The 21071-nt window shown below is 45.3% G+C and overlaps 2 protein-coding genes across 2 annotated transcripts in view; both read right to left on the bottom strand.

The window, feature by feature from the left end:
* The window catches only part of UMOD (uromodulin), a 28609-nt gene extending 16121 nt beyond the window's left edge, over window positions 1–12488 (bottom strand). Inside the window, 6 exon segments of the mRNA XM_084817871.1 lie at window positions 77–322; window positions 1776–1924; window positions 2424–2632; window positions 5313–5954; window positions 7379–7391; window positions 12411–12488. Of these exon segments, the coding sequence (XP_084673997.1) occupies window positions 77–322; window positions 1776–1924; window positions 2424–2632; window positions 5313–5954; window positions 7379–7391; window positions 12411–12488 (1337 nt within the window).
* Window positions 12489–19477: 6989 nt separating this feature from the next.
* PDILT (protein disulfide isomerase like, testis expressed) overlaps window positions 19478–21071 on the bottom strand; it is a 45047-nt gene continuing 43453 nt past the window's right edge. The window contains exon 11 of the mRNA XM_084818571.1: window positions 19478–20521. Coding sequence (XP_084674697.1) covers window positions 20450–20521 — 72 coding nt within the window. The 3' untranslated portion in view covers window positions 19478–20449. The remainder of the gene's footprint in view (window positions 20522–21071) is intronic.

Below are 21071 nucleotides of genomic sequence, written 5' to 3'. Positions count from 1 at the left end.
ATACATACATACATACATACAGAAAGAAAGATAGCTAAGTACCACGAAACTGAGCAATAGATTTTTGTTGTTGTACCTGTTTTGAATAATGTAATATTTCATAGGATCAGTAGCATTTGCTGTGGGCGTTGCAAAACAATTGTCCATCCTCAAGACGAATTGAGACGTGTCCCCATTGGTAACCATGATGCTAACGTACAGCCACGCCTGCTCTGGCAACACTGCATTTTCCCCCTCATAAGGAGAAGTGTAATTTTGATCTCTGTACAGAGCCATCTTAACTATAAACTCTCCTTGACCTTGAACACTGACATTGACTGAACTAGAAGGAGCAAAAGCAAACAAGATAAAAATCTAGACAAAGAACTGGGTAAATCCTGATCATCAAAAATGAACTGAAATGAATTTCTCTCATACATCCCTAACTTAGCTTACACTAGGGATGGATGAACTCATCAGGGCACACGGCATGCTCCATGTGCTGGACCCGCGCTGGCCACCTGCCCCTGCTCACCGTGCATGGCAAAATGTCCGGCAGTCCAAGAGTGCCTGGGAAGTGGTGTGCAGCTTCTTGATCCTTCACTGAGCTGCCATCTTATATAAAAATGGCAGCTTGGCCTTTTTCACATATCCCCATTTGCACAAATGGCAGCTGTAAAGCAGCTATTTATGCAAGATTACAGGCATAAGTGGCCCCTTTACATCCCCCATTTGCATAAATGGGGATTTATGAAAATGGCCAAGCCACCAATTTTATGTAAAATGGCGGTTTGGTGGACCAGAAGGGATCGCTGCACTTGCCCAACTCAGCACACACTGAGTCCGGACAGTGTGGTGGTCTCTGGACTAGAATCTGGGAGGCCAAGTGGAGGGAAGTCCACTGGACTCCACCATCACCCCCTCAGACTCTCACAGCATCCCTAGCCTACACTGCTCCCTCACCATGCGTGCAAGCAAATATAAGAGCAAGGAGAAGGTAGAGCCTCTCCTTTGGGGCAGTGGTACAAATGGGGCCCAGAGGGCAAGTGAATGGGCAATCATGACAGTGGCAAGGAAGAGGGCTCTCTCAGATAGGGAAGCCTGCTGAGGACATCTTGGCCATGAGCACCCCACCACCACAGAAGGAAGGAAACCAGGGGCATTTAGGTGACCAATCAGTTTCTCTCTCTGGACCTAAACTACATACACCATGGAACTCTTTGGCTTTTTCTAACCATTTCCTTTTCTGCCATCAGTATGCCGGGCTGGTAGGGATGCTGGAGAAATTCAAGACAAACTAAATTGAGCTCGGATTTCTAAGAATCTGACCTGCGGAATCCGCTGCAGAGCGACCCCCTCAGGCCGCACAGAGTCCGTGGACTTTCGGATGATTTTTTTACTTTCCCGAAATTTACGCATATGGATTTGTGGGAAAATACGTTCGTTTCTGCTGAGGAAATGTAGAATGGAATGGGGGACAATATGGGAAATGTTACGTACTAAGGTAAATTATGTAAATATTTATGTAAATATGTAACTATTTACGTATTTTTCCACATGATAAAAAAAAATTATTCGCCTCCGTCTGTGGGTGGACGATGGAACAAAAGGCACCTGACAATCCGCAAAACACAGATGGAGTGGAGTTTACGCAGTCAATACATCCCTACATGCTGGAGAAGAACTTGAAGGATTTAGTCCCATGCATTACTCCCCGGTGATAGGACCGCTAAGTAGAAATGGAAGTATCATTAGCCGAAATGAAAAGCTTTCCCCCTTAATAAGTAATGTTTTACCTGACAATGGGCTGGATGGTGGCTTCAAGGCTGATTTCCATATCTAGCGGGTACAAGCAGTGAAAATTAATTTCGATTTCATTCTCTCTAATGACAGCCCCATCTCCCAGATATAGTGTGTTGCTATATGTGGCATGGGTTTCATTTTTCTGAGGTAGAAAAAATAATAATTACAGCAGTTCAGCCACTGACTTCAGCAGAGTTACATGTACAGCTGTGCTAAATGCTCTCAAACAAACAAAATTTGGTGCAAAAAAAGAGAGGTGCTTTCAAGGCAGCTACTCCCCAAAACTTCGCTCATCACCTCTATACTTGCTTGCACTCTGTCCACTGACTGATCACTGCACTTTGGCACCATTTATTTAAAAGTATTTCTTTCTTCCTGACTACAAGATTCCAGCTGATCAGGGATCACGTAGCCTGCACAATGAAGCCAGAACATCATTGCAAAGCCAGTCTGATTCAGCTACATGAAGACATCACAAAGCCAGGCCTGAGTATGAGCAATGCTTTGTGCCATCACTCTGAATTGGCTTTGTGGTGATGCCATGCAGCCAATCCACTCTTGCCTCAAAACATTTGCAGGTATGCCCACCATCTCCAATAAGAAAATCCCGGTGTAGCTTTGACACTGAATAATGAACCTACTGTCACTTGCGTTCCACACTGGCCAGCTTGAGTGGGAGTCACCACTGAGACCATCGTTCTGTTCCTCTGTTCTTCAAAACCAGCACACCTGTGGTCTCTCAAGGACATGATTATATTATGGAAACCTATACTCTTCAGGATGCACTTTTCAACAGAGACGTTAATTTCATTTCCACCACATTCCAGTTGTGGTTCCAAGCTAGAAATATCTTAATAAATAATAACGTTAATATTTACAAGTTACTTTCCTGAAATATTAATGCTGTTGCATATGTAATTTCAGTAATCAGACAAACTGGAGAGGGTTCAGAGGAGGACAATGAAGATGATCAGGGGACTGGAAAGTGGAAACAAAGCACTAAGAAAGAAAGGTGGTGGGCTTGGTTCTAAGGGAAGCAAAAGCTGAGTGTAGTCAAAAGCGTACCCTGGATTTTAGGAAAGCTGATTTTAATAAACTCAGAACAATGATCAGTAAGGTCCCATGGCAAGCAATGCTAACAAGAAAAGGAGTCCAAGATGGGCGGGAGCTTTTAAAAAAGGAAATTCTCAAGGCACAATTACAAACAATTCCAACAAGAAGAAAAGGTGGAAGACAACAGAAGAAGCCAATGTGGCTTCACAAAAAGCTTAGGGATGACCTGAAAACAAAACAGGACACATATAGGAAGTGGAAAGAAGGCCAAGTAACAAAGGAAGTATACAGGCAGATAGCACAGAATTGCAGGGCTGGCATCAGGAAGGCTAAAGCTGAGAATGAGCTGAGGTTAGCAAGGGATGTTAAAAACAACAAAAAGGCTTTCTTCAGCTACGTGCATAGTAAAAGACAGAGGAAAGAAATGGTGGTTCAGCTATTAAATAAGGATGGCAAAGTGATAACAGATGACAAAGAAAAGGCAGAGGTGCTCAATTCATACAAAGGCTCAGTCTTCTCCCAAAAGAGGGTCTATGACCCCCCTGGCAAAGGCGAAGTACAGGCCGAAGGGGCAGGATTGCAGCTTGAGATCGATAGGCATATTGTCAAGGAACACCTAATTACTTTGAATGAGTTCAAATCTCCAGGGCCAGATGAACTGCATCCTAGAGTCATAAAGGAACTGGCAGAAGAACTCTCAGAACCGCTGTCTATTCTCTTTGAGAACTCATGGAGGACGGGGGAAGTGCCAGATGACTGGAGGAGGGCTAACGTTGTCTCTGTCTTCAAAAAGGGTAAAAAGGAGGAACCTGGGAACTACAGACCAGTCAGTCTGACATCAATCCCTGGGAAAATTCTGGAGCAGATGATAAAGGAATCCATCTGGAAGCACCTTGACAACAATGCTGTGATAACTCGACGCCAACATGGATTTGTCAAAAACAAGTCCTGCCAGACAAATCTGATCTCATTTTTTGATCAAGTAACCTCCCTTGTAGACCATGGGAATGCTGTAGACATCATATACCTCGACTTCAGCAAAGCTTTCGACAAAGTGCCCCATGATATTCTGATGAGCAAACTAGCTCCAAGTGGGCTAGATGAAACAATGATCCGGTGGATCCACAGTTGGCTACAGAATCGGACTCAAAGAGTGCTTATCAATGGGACCTTCTCAAACTGGGGAGAGGTAACGAGTGGGGTACCACAGGGCTCAGTCCTGGGCCCAGTGCTCTTCAACATTTTTATTAATGACTTGGAGTTGGAGGAGGAGGAGGTGCAGGGAATGCTGATCAAATTTGCAGATGACACAAAATTGGGTGGGATAGCTAATACTTTGGAAGACAGAAACAAAATTCTGGGGGATACTTGGCTCAACAACACTACAAGCAAGAAGGATCTTGGAATTGTTGTCGATCACAAGCTGAATATGAGCCAACCATGTGATGTGGCTGCAAAAAAGGCAAATGCTCTTTTGGGCTGCATTCATAGAAGTATAGCTTCCAGATCCCAGGAAGTACTAGTTCCCCTCTACTCAGCACCGGTTAGGCCTCATCTGGAGTACTGTGTCCAGTTCTGGGTACCACACTTTAAGAAGGATACAGACAAACTGGAGAGGGTTCAGAGGAGGGCAACGAAGATGATCAGGGGACTGGAAACAAAGCCCTATGAAGAGAGACTGAAAGAACTGGGCATGTTTAGCCTTGAGAAGAGAAGACTGAGGGGAGAGATGATAGCGCTCTTCAAGTACTTGAAAGGTTGTCACAGAGAGGAAGGCCAGGATCTCTTCTTGATCATCCCAGAGTGCAGGACACGGAATAATGGGCTCAAGTTACAGGAAGCCAGATTCCGGCTGAACATCAGGAAAAACTTCCTGACTGTAAGAGCAATACGACAATGGAACCAATTACCTGGGGAGGTGGTGGGCTCTCCCACACTGGAGGCCTTCAAGACGAGGCTGGACAGCCATTTGTCAGGGATGCTCTGACTTGGATTCCTGCATTGAGCAGGGGGTTGGACTCGATGGCCTTGTAGGCCCCTTCCCACCCTACTATTCTATGATTCTATGATTCTCCGGGAGCCCCGCCAAAGGAAGTGAAGCTGGTGGCTATCAGGAAGAGGGCCTTTTCTGCTGTAGCCCCCCCCCCCGGCACCTGTGGAATGAGCTCCCTAGAGAGGTGCACCTGGCCCCTATGTTGTACTCCTTCTGGCTCCAGGTGAAGACCTTTTTAGTCTCCCAGTTAGCATTTTAACTTCCTAGTCTTTTATCTTTGGTGTTTTAAATCTGTATTTGAACTCTCTGCATTGCTGCTAGTTTTTGTTCTGGTTGTACTGTTATATTGTGGTTTTAAGCTTTCATCTTTTCTGTTGTTTTATGCTGTGCTTTGTGGTTTTAATTTTTGTGAACGGCCCAGAGAGCTTCAGCTATTGGACGGTATAGAAATGAAATGAAATGAAATGAATAAGTAAATAAATACCTGTGCAATAACTCAAGGTACAGGCTGGTGTCCCGACAAAATTGTAGACATAATAGCCACCTACACAAGCTTTGACCTGCACAGGGGCAGACCAGTGGCAGCAGTTTCCCTCCCAATGGGCACAGGCAGTGTGAGTTACTATTCCAGTATCAGTTGTGGGGTGGGAGCCATTTAGCCACATAGGTGCATGTATGTTGCATCTTTGTATTGGTACACAAGCCTCTGGCATGCATCCTCCTCCATGGCCAATAAACCGATACCACCCTCTTTTATCACTGTCACAATTGGATCCTGACCCATAGGAGGTGCTTCGCCAGGTCTGATCCAGGACCGTGTGACTCAAACACGGATCGGAGCAGTGAAAGGCGCCATTGATCTGCAGGCATTCTTCGGCAAAGCCCCTTGCTTCACAGTGATAGCCATCTCCGAAGTAACCCTTGGGACAAGAACAAGAGTAGTTGCCCTGATAATTAATGCAGGTGGCTAAAGAATGGCAGCAATTTAAATTGAGGCTGGAACATTCATCAATGTCGGATCAATTGGCCCCGTGTCCAGTGAACCCATCTTGACAGACGCATTGGCGAAGGTCTCCATATTCCTCACAAGCAGCATTGGGGTGACAGTCTGAACAGTGCACTGCAGCTAGCAAACAGAAACACATCTGTTTATCCATGAACTTCAGGGACTTTCCAAAGCTTAATTTTATGACCCCCAAACTTGGTCCCTTGGGTTACCCAGAGGAAGATACAGATGAGCAGGAAAGACAGGCTGCCCCAGTCAGGAGAGAACCCTCAGCACCTTCCCAGACTGTTTTGGCCTGAGGATATGGCCCTCCCACATTTTCTGCCTCAGAAGATGAGCCCCCAATCCCCTCCCCAAGATGAGCCCCCGATCCCCTCCTCACTGTGGAAGCTAGCAATTGCAGAATCAAACAAGGACCCTTTGAGACAGCACCACCAGCTCCTACAAGGAGGTGAGGCCAACTATACTTCAGGCCTTGCCAGCCCACATAAGGCTTCAGATGGCCTCAGTTCTCTGCTGAGACAACAACACTCCAGAGCTCAGCCAGTAGAGCCCTCTGGTCCTGATTCCTGTCTAAAGAGACCTGCCTTGACCCCACTGGTTTTCGCATGAACTGATCTGATCTGACATTAATTGATGTGCATGGGAGAGTCTATTTGACTGCCTCTCCTTCCCCTGTGAACCCAGGCCCAGAGGAACAGGTTACGTAACAGCCCACTGAAAGAAGCGGAGGAGAGGCTGAAAGTATGAGATGTAGGGCTGGAACAGATGATACTGAGGCACATTGCTCCCTTATGCATGATGGGTAATGAGAACAAGAGTGTGCCTTACCTCCCTGGCCTCTGCAAGCCTGTCTTACCTCTGATGCTGCCAGGTATTCATGTGGAGGCCCAAGGTCCAATTGGAGCCTACATGGATTCAGTCCAATATGCACAGGCTGAATTTGTCCTATCAATGTCTGGGCGATAGAATTCTTCTAAGCCCCAACCAGATGTAAGGCCCTGAAGTGAAATTTCCTAACGGTAATAGCCATTGAACAGTAAAATGGACTCCCCTTGTTGGAGATAGGCTGTTTTCCTTCACTGGAGATACTGAAGCAGTGGATGGGTGGCCATCTGTTAGGGATGCCTCAGTTGCATTCTACAGGGCAGATTCTGCATGGAGCAGGGGGTTTGGCTAGAAGAAGGCCCCTTCCAGTGGAGGCTGGTGGCTCCAATTTCAGTGGGGCTGTGATTCCATTCTGGGTTTTAGTCAGAACCAGCCAGAACTAAAGGAGTTATTCAAGGTGCTGCAGCCTATCCCCTAATTGGATGCAGCATTTTGGATAGCTCCTTTAGACTACAACTCTCAGCATTCCTGCCCATTGGCCATGTTGGCTAGGGCTGATGGGACCTGCAGTCCAAAACAACTGGAAGTCACCAGGTTATGGAAGGCTGATCTATAGGAGGCTTTTCAAGGCTACCATCATAACAGGTAGGAAGGGTTTATCAACAGCGATTAGCTGTGATAATTAAATGGAACCTCCATGTTAATGAGCAGTGTACCTCTGGATACCAGCTGTTGGGAGGAGGCAAACAGCATAAGAGGGCTATTGCCTTCATGACCTGTGGGTGGGCTTCCTGGAGGCATTCTAGGTGGGAAACAGAATGTTCAGGGGTACATAAGTACATAAGAAGAGCCATACTGGATTAAACCAAGGTCCATCTAGTCCAGCATTCTGTTCACACAGTGGTCAACCAGCTGCCCATGGGAAACACACAAGCAGGACATGAGTGCAACAGCATCCTTCTACCCATGTTCTCCAGTAACTGGTGTAGCCATACTACCTCTGATAGTGGAGGTAGCATAGAGCCATCAGGACTAGTAGCCATTGATAGTTTTCTCCTCCATGAATTTGCCCAGTCCCCTTTTAAAGTCATCCAAATTAGTAGTCATCACTATATCTTGTAGAAGTGAATTCCATTGTTTAACTATTCACTGTGCGAAGAAGTCCTTCCATTTATTTGTCCTGAATCTCCCACCAATGAGCTTTATGAGATGACCCTACTGGGATCTAGTATTATCACGGGGGGGGGGGGAGGTCTCCATGTCCACTATGTCCGCACCATGCAACCTGGTGCCATCCAGATATTTTGGACTAGAATCATAGAATAGTAAGGTTGGAAGGGGCCTACAAGGCCATCGAGTCCAACCCCCTGCTCAATGCAGAAATCCAAGTCAGAGCATCCCTGACGGATGGCTGTCCAGCCTTGTCTTGAATGCCTCCCTAGGTCATTGGTTCCCTTGTCGTATTGCTCTAACAGTCAGGACAATTTTCCTGATGTTCAGCCAGAATCTGGCTTCCTGTAACTTGAGCCCATGATTCCGTGTCCTGCACTTTGGGATGATTGAGAAGAGATCCTAGCCTTCCTCTCTGTGACAACCTTTCAAGTCCTTGAAGAGTGCTACCATATCTCCCCTCAGTCTTCTCTTCTGAAGGCTAAACATGCCCAGTTCTTTCAGTCTCTCTTCATAGGGCTTCGTTTCCAGTCCCCTGATCATCTTCGTTGCCCTCCTCTGAACCCTCTCCAGTTTGTCTGCATCCTTCTTAAAGTGTGGTACCCAGAACTGGACACAGTACTCCAGATGAGGCCTAACCGGTGCCGAGTAGAGGGGAACTAGTATTTCCTGGGATTTGGAAGCTATACTTCTATGAATGCAGCCCAAAAGAGCATTTGCCTTTTTTGCAGCCACATCACATGGTTGGCTCATATTCAGCTTGTGATCGACAACAATTCCAAGATCCTTCTTGCTTGTAGTGTTGTTGAGCCAAGTATCACCCGTCTTGTAACTGTGCATGTGGTTTCTTTTTCCTAGGTGCAGAACTTGGCATTTATCCCTTTTAAATGTCATTCTGTTGTTTTCTGCCCAGAGCTCCAGTCTATCCAGATCACTTTGAATTTTGTTTCTGTTTTCCAAAATATTAGCTATCCTGCCCAATTTTGTGTCATCTGCAAATTTGATCAGCATTCCCTGCACCTCCTCCTCCAAGTCATTAATACAAATGTTGAAGAGCACTGAGCCCAGGACTGAGCCCTGCGGTACCCCCACTCATTACCTCTCCCCAGTTTGAGAAGGTCCCATTGATAAGCACTCTTTGAGTCCGATTCTGTAGCCAACTGTGGATCCACCGGATCATTGTTTCATCTAGCCCACTTGGAGCTAGTTTGCTCATCAGGATATGATGGGGCACTTTGTCGAAAGCTTTGCTGAAGTCGAGGTATATGATGTCTACAGCATTCCCACAGTCCACAAGGGAGGTTACTTGATCAAAAAATGAGATCAGATTTGTCTGGCAGGACTTGTTCTTGACAAATCCATGTTGGCTTCAAGTAATCACTGCATTGTTTTCAAGGTGCTTCCAGATGGATTGCTTTATCATCTGCTCCAGAATTTTCCCAGGGATTGATGTCAGACTGACTGGTCTGTAGTTCCCAGGTTCCTCCTTTTTACCCTTTTTGAAGACAGGGACGACATTAGCCCTCCTCCAGTCGTCTGGCACTTCACCCGTCCTCCATGATTTCTCTAAGAGAATAGACAACGGTTCTGAGAGTTTTTCTGCCAGTTCCTTTATTACTCTAGGATGCAGTTCATCTGGCCCTGGAGATTTGAACTCATTCAAAGTAATTAGATGTTCCTTGACAATATGCCTATTGATCTCAAGCTGCAATCCTGCCCCTTCAGCCTGTACTTCGCCTTTGCCAGGGGGGTCATAGACCCTCTTTTGGGAGAAGACCGAGCCAAAGTAGGAATTGAGCACCTCTGCCTTTTCTTTGTCATCTGTTATCACTTTGCCATCCTTATTTAATAGCTGAACAACCATTTCTTTCCTCTGTCTTTTACTATGCATGTAGCTGAAGAAAGCCTTTTTGTTGTTTTTGGCATCCCTCACTAACCTCAGCTCATTCTCAGCTTTAGCCTTCCTGACGCCAGCCCTGCAATTCTGTGCTACCTGCCTATACTCTTCCTTTGTTACTTGGCCTTCTTTCCACTTCCTATATGTGTCCTTTTTTGTTTTCAGGTCATCCCTAAGCTTTTGTGAAGCCACATTGGCTTCTTCTGTTATCTTCCACCTTTTCTTCTTGTTGGAATTGTTTGTAATTGTGCCTTGAGAATTTCCTTTTTTAAAAGCTCCCACCCATCTTGGACTCCTTTTCTTGTTAGCATTGCTTGCCATGGGACCTTACTGATCATTGTTCTGAGTTTATGAAAATCAGCTTTCCTAAAATCCAGGGTACGCGTTTGACTACACTCGGCTTTTGTTTCCCTTAGAACCAAGAACTCAAGTACAACATGGTTGCTTTCCCCCAGAGTTCCTGTAACTGCTACTTTATCCACTAAGTCATCTTTGTGAAAATCTCAATCACCCCTTACCATTGGCTGGGGCTTATCAGAGTAGGAATGAGGAAGAAATCCATTCAGTTTACATTTTAATCCAAATGTATGTAACTTCACACTTTCAAACCAGTATGCAAATGGAAACTCAGTTATCCTTCAAAATTCACACTATTCCAAACTTTACAAGGGGGCTCTCCAATCAAAACATGCATACAAAAGTGCATTATATTGGGGGGGGGGAATGTGCATATTAGGCAAAAATGCACGCAAGAATGCATGTATTAGGATAAATGTGCACAAACATGCTGATGAAATTTCATGCAAACTTTAAAAAATAAATAAACTTGAGTTTGGGATGAACCAAACGTAAAATTGGAATATTGAGAAAGTGAAATTGACACATTCATTCACCCCTACATGGGAATCGTATATTGCAAAACGCTATGTAGCCTAGTCCTGGATTAGTCCTGGATTAGATGCACCTTTGGTCTGATCCATTGGGACTCTTTTTGTATGCTGATTTCTGATCCACCATGTTCTGAGAGAGTTATCAGAACAAATGCGTGGCAATGGGACGTTGCTCATTAAAGCAGAGAATTCATGTATTTACCTTTTGCCGGGCCTGTTGTCTGTGCAAAGGTGAAACATTTAAGATAGACTAACAGCAAGAGCAGATGAAAGGGATGCTTCATAATTAGCACTTAAAATGCAAAGCAACCCCCCACCCCAACAACAATACCCAAGGAAATCGGGGGCATAAATACAGGATGCAAAGGATATGAAAGGTGCTGTATCATTGCTTTATAATTAGCCTGTACTCTTTTTCAGAACCTATAAATAAAGAGGGGGAAAATCTGATATTACTAATAAGGGTGAATCCGGGTCATCGTAAAATGGCTAGGACTGTCCCCTGGGGTTTCAAGAACCCCCCTGCAAATCTCTTCAAAAGGGACCCTGCATCAAATGTATGAGCTTGAGGATGTCCATGCTTATGAGTAATCTAGCAAATCAACTGCTACTTACTCAAGATCTGCATTGGATTCGGGCAAAGTCCAAGTAGAATTGGGCCACTTTGGTCCCATTCTGTTGTGTCCCAAGGGGAAGTGAGTTTTCTTCCAAAGCTAACAGAACTGAAGCCATTCCACACTGAGGCAATAGCATCTTGTGTTTCAGATGTGATACACACCTGCATTTTTTGGTTTGCATGAGGAGGAGGGAAGGCCTGACAGGACTACCTTCTAATCCTGAGGCATGTTTTACTCTGGGCTTCAATCACTGTGCTTAAGGGGAGGGCATGGGTGGGACCATGCCCTCCCCTAAAGGATAGCCACTGCACCTATCCTTCTGAAATTTTGCAGATTTCTTGTCAGGGGGTACCTCTATGACATGTGCCATTTTCATCTGAATTGACCAAAAACCACAGCAGGACGGAAGGGGAAGCTAATCACTCCCCCCCTTAAAAAATCAGAGCTCTCCTTCCACATGAAGCACTGAACCTATCCTTCTGAAACTTTGCAGGTTTCTTACTTAGGGTCACCTCTAGGGTTTCTGGCATTTTCAGAACAATGGTCCACAAGGAACATAGGGGGGTAAGTCCATCTTCTTTTAGAGACCCTCAAAATATCATGCACATATACCCCTATATCTGTTGTTCTGAAATTTGGCAGGTGTGATCCCCTTCAAAGGGGCAACTATCCCTGCAAGTTTTGCTCACTTCTGCCCAACCATTAAAAAAAATATATCAACAGCTCCCTTAAAAAAAATCAGAATATAAAAGCACATAGCACCAAAAAAAAATGCACAACAATCCCCTATTAAATTACTACTATGCCTGTAATTAGCATCCAGTTCTAACCGGGGGGGGGGAGTTATAGCCATTTTATTTCCCATGATAGTCAATGGGAAGCACAACTCTCAGTTTTCAGAACTTCAACTCAGGTTCAGTACTAAGTTGAAGTGGCCTGACTCTAAATCAATCTGAGCAGAAACAGGCCACTGTGCAAAATGTCAAATTGGGGTCCAAGTCCAACTTGAAGCAGGTCAGTGCACACATCTGCTACTTACCCACAGGTGAGAAAAACAAAACCCAGAAGCTAAATTTGATTTTTCCCTTATTTAGGCCTTGTAAGAGGAAATGATTCTAAGGATATTTAATCAGCTTTGTTTATATAACTAATTTTCACTAAGAGGATAACCAACCTTTTCGTTGGACACACTGCCTTTTTCCTGGTTCTCTGGTTTCTCTAAGATGCCAAAGCCACAAACTTCAACATTCATTCATTCATTCATTTAATTTCTTAATCTCCCTTCTGGCCGGTCACCCGGCCACTCTGGGCGATGTACAACCATACAACAGTTTAAAACAATGAAATTCCACATTAAAACATCGTATTTCTAAAAATATGCTAACCCACCCCAAATGCCTGCCTGAACAACCATGTTTTCAATGCGTGGCAGAAGCTCATTTGATAAAAAAAAAAAACCCACTGAGGGCTGCATCAAAATGTTGCAGTGTAGACTGTTCTTGGTCACTATTCCAATCAGCCAGCCATTCTCTCCGCCATATTACTCTATTCCATTCTCTCTACCACCCAGTTGTCCATTTCTCCCCATCCCCAACAGTCAGCATTTAGTGGCCACTAAGCATGATCCACAGTGGGCTGGTTTGGGGGCTCCCCCTTAAGGTTTTTGTTGTTATTTGTTACCCAGGCCAGGATCCAGTTGCGTCATTCCAGTAAATCAAATAGCTTGTATAACTTCACCAAAATGATCAATCATGCTCACAGAGGTTGCTCAAGCAGAGCGCATTGCAAGTAGGGATGTTGGAAGAATCCGTTTGGTGGGTGGAGCTTGACACATTTTCGTCAGTTCGGCCCCCCAGACTTTGGTCTATTTTCTGCTAACTGGCCTGACTCAGTCTACAGACGGTCAGGCTGGTCAGCTGATTTTCCATGTTGTTTTATTTGTGCAAATCACTGCTGAATTTTGCACAAATTTGTGTAATTTGCAGGAAATGTGCAATTCATGCAAATTATGCACATTTTGCCTGCAAGTTGTAGAAATCTCTAATTGTGCACATTGCTGCTGACACCCTCCCAAAAATACACAAAAAGTCCCCAGAATTCAGGGAAAACATGAAGCTTGGCTCGTAAATGCAAGTCACATTGGGCACCCCAGGGAATTCTGTTGAGCCCCAGATGCACCAAAATAGAATCTATTCTAGGGATAGGGTTCAGCACCTTGGATAGCTCCTTTAGAGTTCTGGCTGGTTCTGACTGGAACCTAGAATGGGTTCACAGCCCCACCAAATTGGAGCCACCAGCTTCCACTGTTGCCAACCATACAGCATTTGATCTAGCCTGGGCCACATTGACCTTTCGGATCTTTTCAGTCCCAGAGATGCTTCTAGTGTTCCAACTGAAACATTTTCCAAGAGGGAAAATTAAGTCATCTTCCAGCAGAGCTGGTGGAATGGAATGGACCCACTTCCCCTCTCTTCTCCCTCCGTCATCTCACTCAGTACAGACTGATGAAATGGCTGCTGAAGGAGAAGACACTACATTTGTCTCTTGGGTGGAGGGGCTTATCTTTTGCCCGGTGGTGTCATCTGAGCTCATTTCAGCAGCTGCTCCTCATTGCTGCCATTTTTATTCCCAGAATGCCCTGCAGGTCTCATTGTTAAGGTGGCATCGGGGGAGTAGTGGCCATTGTTTTTACCAAGAATGCCCTGGGACTATGTGATCTCTGGGATGTTCTGTGCAAATGAAATGGCAGCCACGAAGAGCAGTTGCCAAAATGATCTAGGTTGTTGCCGCCTTATATGAAACAGAAAAACACTGACACAAAGGTGAAAGCAAGAGAGAGGGACACAAATGAAAAGAATGCAAATGAAAAATGTAAACAAATGGATAAGGAAATGGACGTGACTTTTAGGAATGTATAAACAAACAAATGAAGTTGATAACGCTTGGAGAACCAGCGTGGTATAGTGGCTAGAGTGCTGGACTGGGAGTTGGGAGAGCTGGGTTCTAGTCCCCACTTGGCCATGGAAGCTCACTGGGTGACTTTGGGCCAGTCACAGACTCTCAGCCCAACCTACCTCACAGGGTTGTTGTTGTGAGGATAAAATGGAGAGGAGGAGGAGGATTATGTGTGCTGCCTTGGATTCTTTGGAGGAAAAAAAGGCAGGATATAAATGCAATAAATAAATCAGAAAGAAAGAAAGAAAGAAAGAAAGAAAGAAAGAGAAAAGAAAAGAAAAGAAAAAAATCATGCACACTCCCTATTTCCCACTCACCATGCCCCTCATAAAAAAGAGGGTCTGCCTGACACTTGAGACCTTCATTGCATGTTACCCTACAGGTGCCCTGCGTTCAGATCTTAACTAGGTGGCTACAGGACATGGGGCCTTTTCTGTGGTTGTGCCCTAATTATAGAACTCTCTCTTAAAGTCATGAAGGATAAGACTATCAATGGCTACTAGTCATGATGTCCATAGATTACCTCCAGTATCAGGGGCAGTGTGTTAGTTGCTGATCCTGAATGGGAGTGTATTGTTGTTCTGATGTTCTCACGTCCTGCTTATGGGCTTCCCATGGGCATCTGGTTGGCCACTGTGAAAACAGGATGCTGGACTAGATAGACCTTTGGATTGATCGCGCAGGGCTAGGGATGGCGGAGAATTCCACCACAGATCTCTGTGAGGCCGAATGCCAGTGCATTCGGCCCCCTGAAATCCATGGCAGAACAAAGTCCCCCCACCCACCCCCTGTGAAAGGCGCGCAAAACGGAGCACCTACCTGGTGCCATTTGCGCTGCTTTGCGAATGGCAGCCGCATCTGCAGCTGCCATTCGCTTCATGATTTTTGCCGTGATAGGCTACATAAATACTTACATAGCCTATCACGGCTAACTCAGGGACGCCATTTGCATCCCTGCAGAGGCCATGATAGGCTACGTAAATATTTACGTAGCCTATCACGGCAAAAAAAAAGGGACGCAAATGGCGGCCACCATAGCCACTGCCATTTGCATTCCCTTTTTTTTGCCGCGATAGGCTACGTAAATATTTACGTAGCCTATCATGGCAAAAAAAAGGGATGCAAATGGCAGCGGCTAGTGCAGCTGCCATTTGCATCCCTGCACAGCCCAGCAGTGGCCAGATGTCGCTGCAGGCGGCTCTGGCCAGTGGCTCCATGGAGTCGCCGCAGAGCGGAGCCGGCCAGCAAGGATTTTGGGGGGAGGGATGGAGTGCCTCCCCCCCACCATGGATGTCACGAAACGAAACAGGTAAGTCATTTCGTACATCCTTATGCAGGGCTCTTGTGTTCTTACGAAGAAGGTTTGCTTGATTCAGGGATGCCTTCTGGTTTGAGGGAGTCCTGGCCAAAGTGAACGCTGGTGGCTCTCCTCCTCTGTTGGTGACCTGTAGAGGGTTTACATGGCCACACCAGCAGCCAGCAACAGCATTGTTTGGTTGCAGGCTGCCATTTTAATTTCCCACAATGCCCCAGAAGGATGCTTTGTTTTTTCTGCGATTGATAAATTATTGTTTTATTAACTGTGTAAACTGCCTTGTGTGGACTGGAAATACTCGCTCATCCTTCATTCTAGCAGGACAGTAGACTTGAAAACAAAACAAAACAATCTAACCCCAGCTAAAATGAGTGTGTGGCTGATGTGTGAGTTACAAAGCTATGGTTTGTTTGATGGTTTGGCTTACTCGATACCATAAGTAATGAAGGTCACAAACTCTTAACTGGGCAGCAAAGTGAATTCCAGTATTGAGCTCTTTCTTTTCGTTTCTTTTTAAGTCAATGTTTGGCTTTTTGCATATCAGTTTCTTTTTGCCACTCGAGAGCTACCCAAAATCCCAAGAAAAGCCTTTCGTCCAGACTACCTTGTTAATACATTCCAAAGAGGAGCCAGTGGGATTGCTAGCAAATATTGATGCAGTGTGGGATGTATAAACCCCACATTGTTAGACTGTTAATGTTTTGAACGTACTACACCTGACCCTTGATTAATTTCCGGGTGCAAATTGGCCTTTCAAACAAAGCAATGTCATAACAGTCTTGAAATATTGTAAAGATATGTAAGCACTCATCGATTTGAACAGCATGAGTAAATAAATAAAAGGCTTCATTGCCTGTGAAGAAGTGCTGAGTAAATGGACTTGTCTATCCAAGTGCTTGCATTCCTCCCCCTGGAAACAAATTGCTTCCGTCAAGGACTGTTTCTGATTCCTGACCAAAACATTTTGTCCTGCTCCAAGCTCCACCCAGGGTGGTCCAGCAATGATTCACCTTGGCTCAGGAGAACATTTATGAGCACTATGGCTCTTTAACAGCCGTATAATGCTTAAGCGACCCTGAAAAAAAAACTCCTGTTATCCAGTGGAGGCTGGCGGCTCTGAGTTCGGTAGGGCTGTGACTCCACTCTGGTGTTCAGTCAGACCCAGCTGGAACTCTAAAAAAGCTATTCAAGGTGCTTGCACTGAGATCAGAATCACCAGCCTCCCCTGGATGGATAGGCAGACAGACAGACAGACAGACAGATGACAGAGAGAGAGACAGAGAAATAGAGAGAGAGAGGATAGATAGAGATAAATAAGTACCTTTACACAGATGAAGGGTGTCTTCCCTGCCCTACTGAGTTACCCAAACTAGTCTCTCTTGTCTAGGATTTGAGAAGAGGGTGTTTATAGTGTGTACCGCAGCCTTTTCCAACCTGGTGCCCTCCAGATGTTTGGGATTTCAACTCCCATGAGCCCCAGGCAGCAACTACAATGCTGGCTGGGGCTCATGAGGCACATGGAGTTGTAGCTCAAAACATCTGGAAGGCACCCGGTTAGGGAATGCTGGTGTATTCTGTCCTATTTGGGAGGGGGACACACTTTAAAAAGGATATAGAGACAAAGTGTAACAGGTACAGGTATATTTGGGAGATATGGTTGAGCACCTTGGGTAGCTTCTTTAGAGTTCTGGGTGGTTCTGACTGAAACCCAGAATGGATTCACAGCCCCACTGAAACTGGAGCAACCACCAGCCTCCGCTGCCTTTAACACCATGCCTAGGGGTGTTCACAAGACCGCTCCTCAGGCATTAAGGGGTAAGGTCATGGCCCCCACCACCCACCCCCCCCCCCACACACACACACACACACATCAGCTATCCACACAGTTGCTGCGTTTTAGGGACCCTTCTCTCTCTCTCTCTCTCTCTCTCTCTCTCTCTCTCTCTCATCAAGGGGACACAGGCCCAGGGGCCAAATTCGGCCCTCCTGTGGTCCCAATCCAGTCCTCCGGGTTTCCCCAAAGCCCACACCTCCCTTTCCCCAACCACCGATTGTTTGAGAGTTTCCCAGCTGAAATGACCTCTCCTGAAATGCCTCTCCGAAGGCTCAGCTACCAGCAGGAAGAGCTTTAAGCTGAGATACTCTGGTATTTGGGGTGGTTTTGCCACACCCCGTTTGTAATCAGCCCTGCCCACCACTGGAATGCAGCCCCCATGAGGTTCTCCAAAATGGAGTTTGGCTCTCAGGCTGAAAGAGGTCCAACACCCCTGCTCTAAATCCTAAAGCAGAGGAGAGCATATTCCGGGGGGGGGGGTGAGATTTGTACCAGGAGTTCCCTAAACCTGGTGAAGAGAGCCAGTGTGCTGTGAGAGCCAGTGTGGTGTAGTGGCAAGAGTGTCAGACTGGGAGCTGGGAGACCCAGGTTCTGGTCCCCACTCGGCCATGGAAGCTCACTGGGTGACTTTGGGCCAGTCACAGACTCTCAGCCCAACCCACCTCACAGGGTTGTTGTTGTGAGGATAAAATGGAGAGGAGGAGGATAATGTAAGCCCCCTTGGGTTCCTTGCAAGAGGAAAAGAAGGCAGGATATAAATGAAAGAAAGAAAGAAAGAAAGAAAGAAAGAAAGAAAGAAAGAAAGAAAGAAACTGTAATACTGTGAGTGACTGAAACTGACTGCAGTGAACCCAGGAAGACTGAAGCCTTTCCAAGAGGTGAGCAAAGAGGATCTGATGTGTGGTGGCTAGTAAGAGACTGAGTTATGAACCAGCCAGTTCACTTTGGCCATGAACTTTCTAGATGGCCTTAAGCAAATCAGTCTCAACCAGTGGAGGCCAGTGGCTCTGATTTCCGATTTCCGTAGGACTGTGAATCCATTCTGGGTTTCAGTCAGAACCAGCCAGAACCCTAAAGGAACTACCCAAGCTGCTGAACCCAATCTCTGAAATGGGTTCAGCACCTTGGATAGCTCCTTTAGAGTTCTGACTGGTTCTGACTAAAACCCAGAATGGATTCACAGCCCCACCAAAAATGGAGCCACCAGAGTCCACTGGTCTCAACTACCCAACTGGGATCATTAGAACAGGAGTGGGCAACATCTGGCCCTCCAGATGTTTTGGCCTATAACTCCCATCAGCCCTAGGCAGCATAGCCAAAGATTATGGGTGATGGGAGTTGTAGGCCAAAACAGCTAGCAGGCCACAAGTTGCCCATCCCTGTATTAGACTGTCCTGGTGTATGTTTTACAAAACGTGAAATGTTTTGAACACCCAAAACCCACCTTTCCAAACCTGTTGCCCTACCAATGTTTTGGACTGCAATTCCCAGCATTCTTGACTGTTCACCATGCTGGCTGAGGCTGATGAGAGTTGAAGTCTAAAACATCAGGGGGGCACCAGATTGGGGAAGGATCCTTTAAAGCACTATATTTCACGTGTGTGTGTGTGTGTGTGTGTGTGTTAAAGAACATGTTTTATTGTGTTAGTTTTTCAGGATGATTTTGTTCAATATTTTGCCATATACAAAACTGGTTTTGTAAGCTGCCTTGTGTGAGTGTGTGTGTGTGTGGGGGGGGTGAAACAAAAGGGTTGCTGAAAGCCTCCTCAATACATACATGACAAGTACTGCAGTGTGAGAAAATCCCACTACTAGTTTTCTACCTCTTATGCAACTATTAAAACCAGAAGCACTTGACTTTATATGAAGTACTAACTTGACATTGGAGATTGACCAAGAGAACGGGTCAATCTCCAAACTGCAGATCTCAGAGTCTTTTGGATCTCAGAGTCTTTCCCAGACTTGCTTCTGTCCACAGCACAACGAAAACAAGGAAAACCTGTTAAGGGGAATCCAGGGAGCTGTTCCCGGCTGTTGAGAAACATCACTGACAAGCCAAATCACACACCATTAGGGTGGCCACTTAAGAACAGCCCCCAAAAAGAGCAAATGCATAATAAAAAGAGGACAAAGGAGCACAGTGACTTGCATACATTTTTCATATACTAATTTATATGTCTAGATGCAAATTTAGAAATAATGTACATCTCACCATAGTGTGGAAGACTGACCAAGCAACCAGTGTGCCTTCCTGTTCAGTCTGTTGTTCAGGTGTTAACTGGTGATGGGCTGCAGTTCTTCTGGTCATAGACTCATAGAATAGTAGGGTTGGAAGGGGCCTGCAAGGCCATCAAATCCAACCTCCTGCTCAATGCTCCCTTATCTTTAAATCAGAATTGGACTGGACAGCCTTTCAAACAGAGGACTGTCATCTGTAAAAGAGAGCACATGGTCACCCCACACTAGGGATGTACGGATTGTGTAAAATCAATTCCACCTGTGTTTTGTGGGTTGTCAGGTGCCTTTCTTTCTGTCATCCACCCATTGACCGAATCAGATTTTTTTTAGTTTCTGCATTTACGCAAACATGCATTTGCGCAAATACATGTGTGTGAAAATCCACAAATTCCCCCCAATGTGCAAAATCCCACCAAATGTCCATTTTCACCTAGGGGAAATGCACAATTTTTTTTGCCCATTTAAAAAAAAATGTGCGTATTTATATATGTTTCTACAACAAAATTTGCACAAAATCAGGAAAGTTAGAAAAACGGTCTGCAAGTCTGCAGTATCAGCCAGACAGGGGCAAAGCCCATCTGTTGCGAACTCTGCTGGTTGAACTCATCAAAATCTGAACTCAATTGGTTCTGTGATGGATTTCTCTGACATCCCTACCCCACAATGTAATGCAGGGCTCCCTGGCACAGCATCCGTGGGTGCCATGCATGCCCATGGGCTCCTCCACACACAATTGAATTCAGCCATTTGATTTGTTTTCCTTTTCTTTATTTTTCTCAGTGCCTTCCCAAATTCTCACAATCTGATCAAAATTCTTGTACACCGCTCGACCACCTTTGGGAAACCAGCTGTCTTCCTCTTTGGGAAAAACCTAAAGTTCTTCCTTTTGCACCATTTTTTCCTCTTCCTTCATGGGGTCTTCTTCTTTGGCCTTTGATGAGTCCTGTAAAAGAAACTTTTTAAAAAAAACTAAAACAAAACCCAAGTTATGCAACACAGGAGCTTCATAAAGGTACTTCATACTAACGAGGAGTATATTGGCCATGCTGACCATACAACTCAGAGATGGGCAAATTCGTGGTCTGCGAGAAACATGGGCTCCCCACTTTCAAAGCACTACTTTGGGAGGGGGGTAACCTCTGGATTTCCTAAGGGTTGTCTCTAATGTTTGCAGGATACGATTGCTTCTTGGGGTGAGAACTGTTGCACTCACCCATCGCTATTCTTGGGGAACTTCAGAATGAGGCATGGATAAGAATTTTGTTTATGTCCTATTCACAACCCCAAATGGGAACGTGAGCAGGAAAGTGAGTTCTCCAAATATGTTTGAAAATTCCCAAACTTGCACCTGCAAATGGAAAACGTGAATTTTTTAGAATCTACACTTTTAAAAGGGCACTTTAAAAAAAAAAAAAATGTGCATTTTCATGCTTTAGTATCTGGGAGAAAGCACACCTTTCAGTGAACTTTTTTAAAAAAAAAAATGTTTATTT

The sequence above is a fragment of the Heloderma suspectum genome, chromosome 12 (genome assembly GCF_057233095.1).
Source record: "Heloderma suspectum isolate Gila_16-S chromosome 12, 16-S_ref, whole genome shotgun sequence".
NCBI lineage: Eukaryota > Metazoa > Chordata > Lepidosauria > Squamata > Helodermatidae > Heloderma > Heloderma suspectum.
This window is presented reverse-complemented; position numbering and strand designations above follow the sequence as displayed.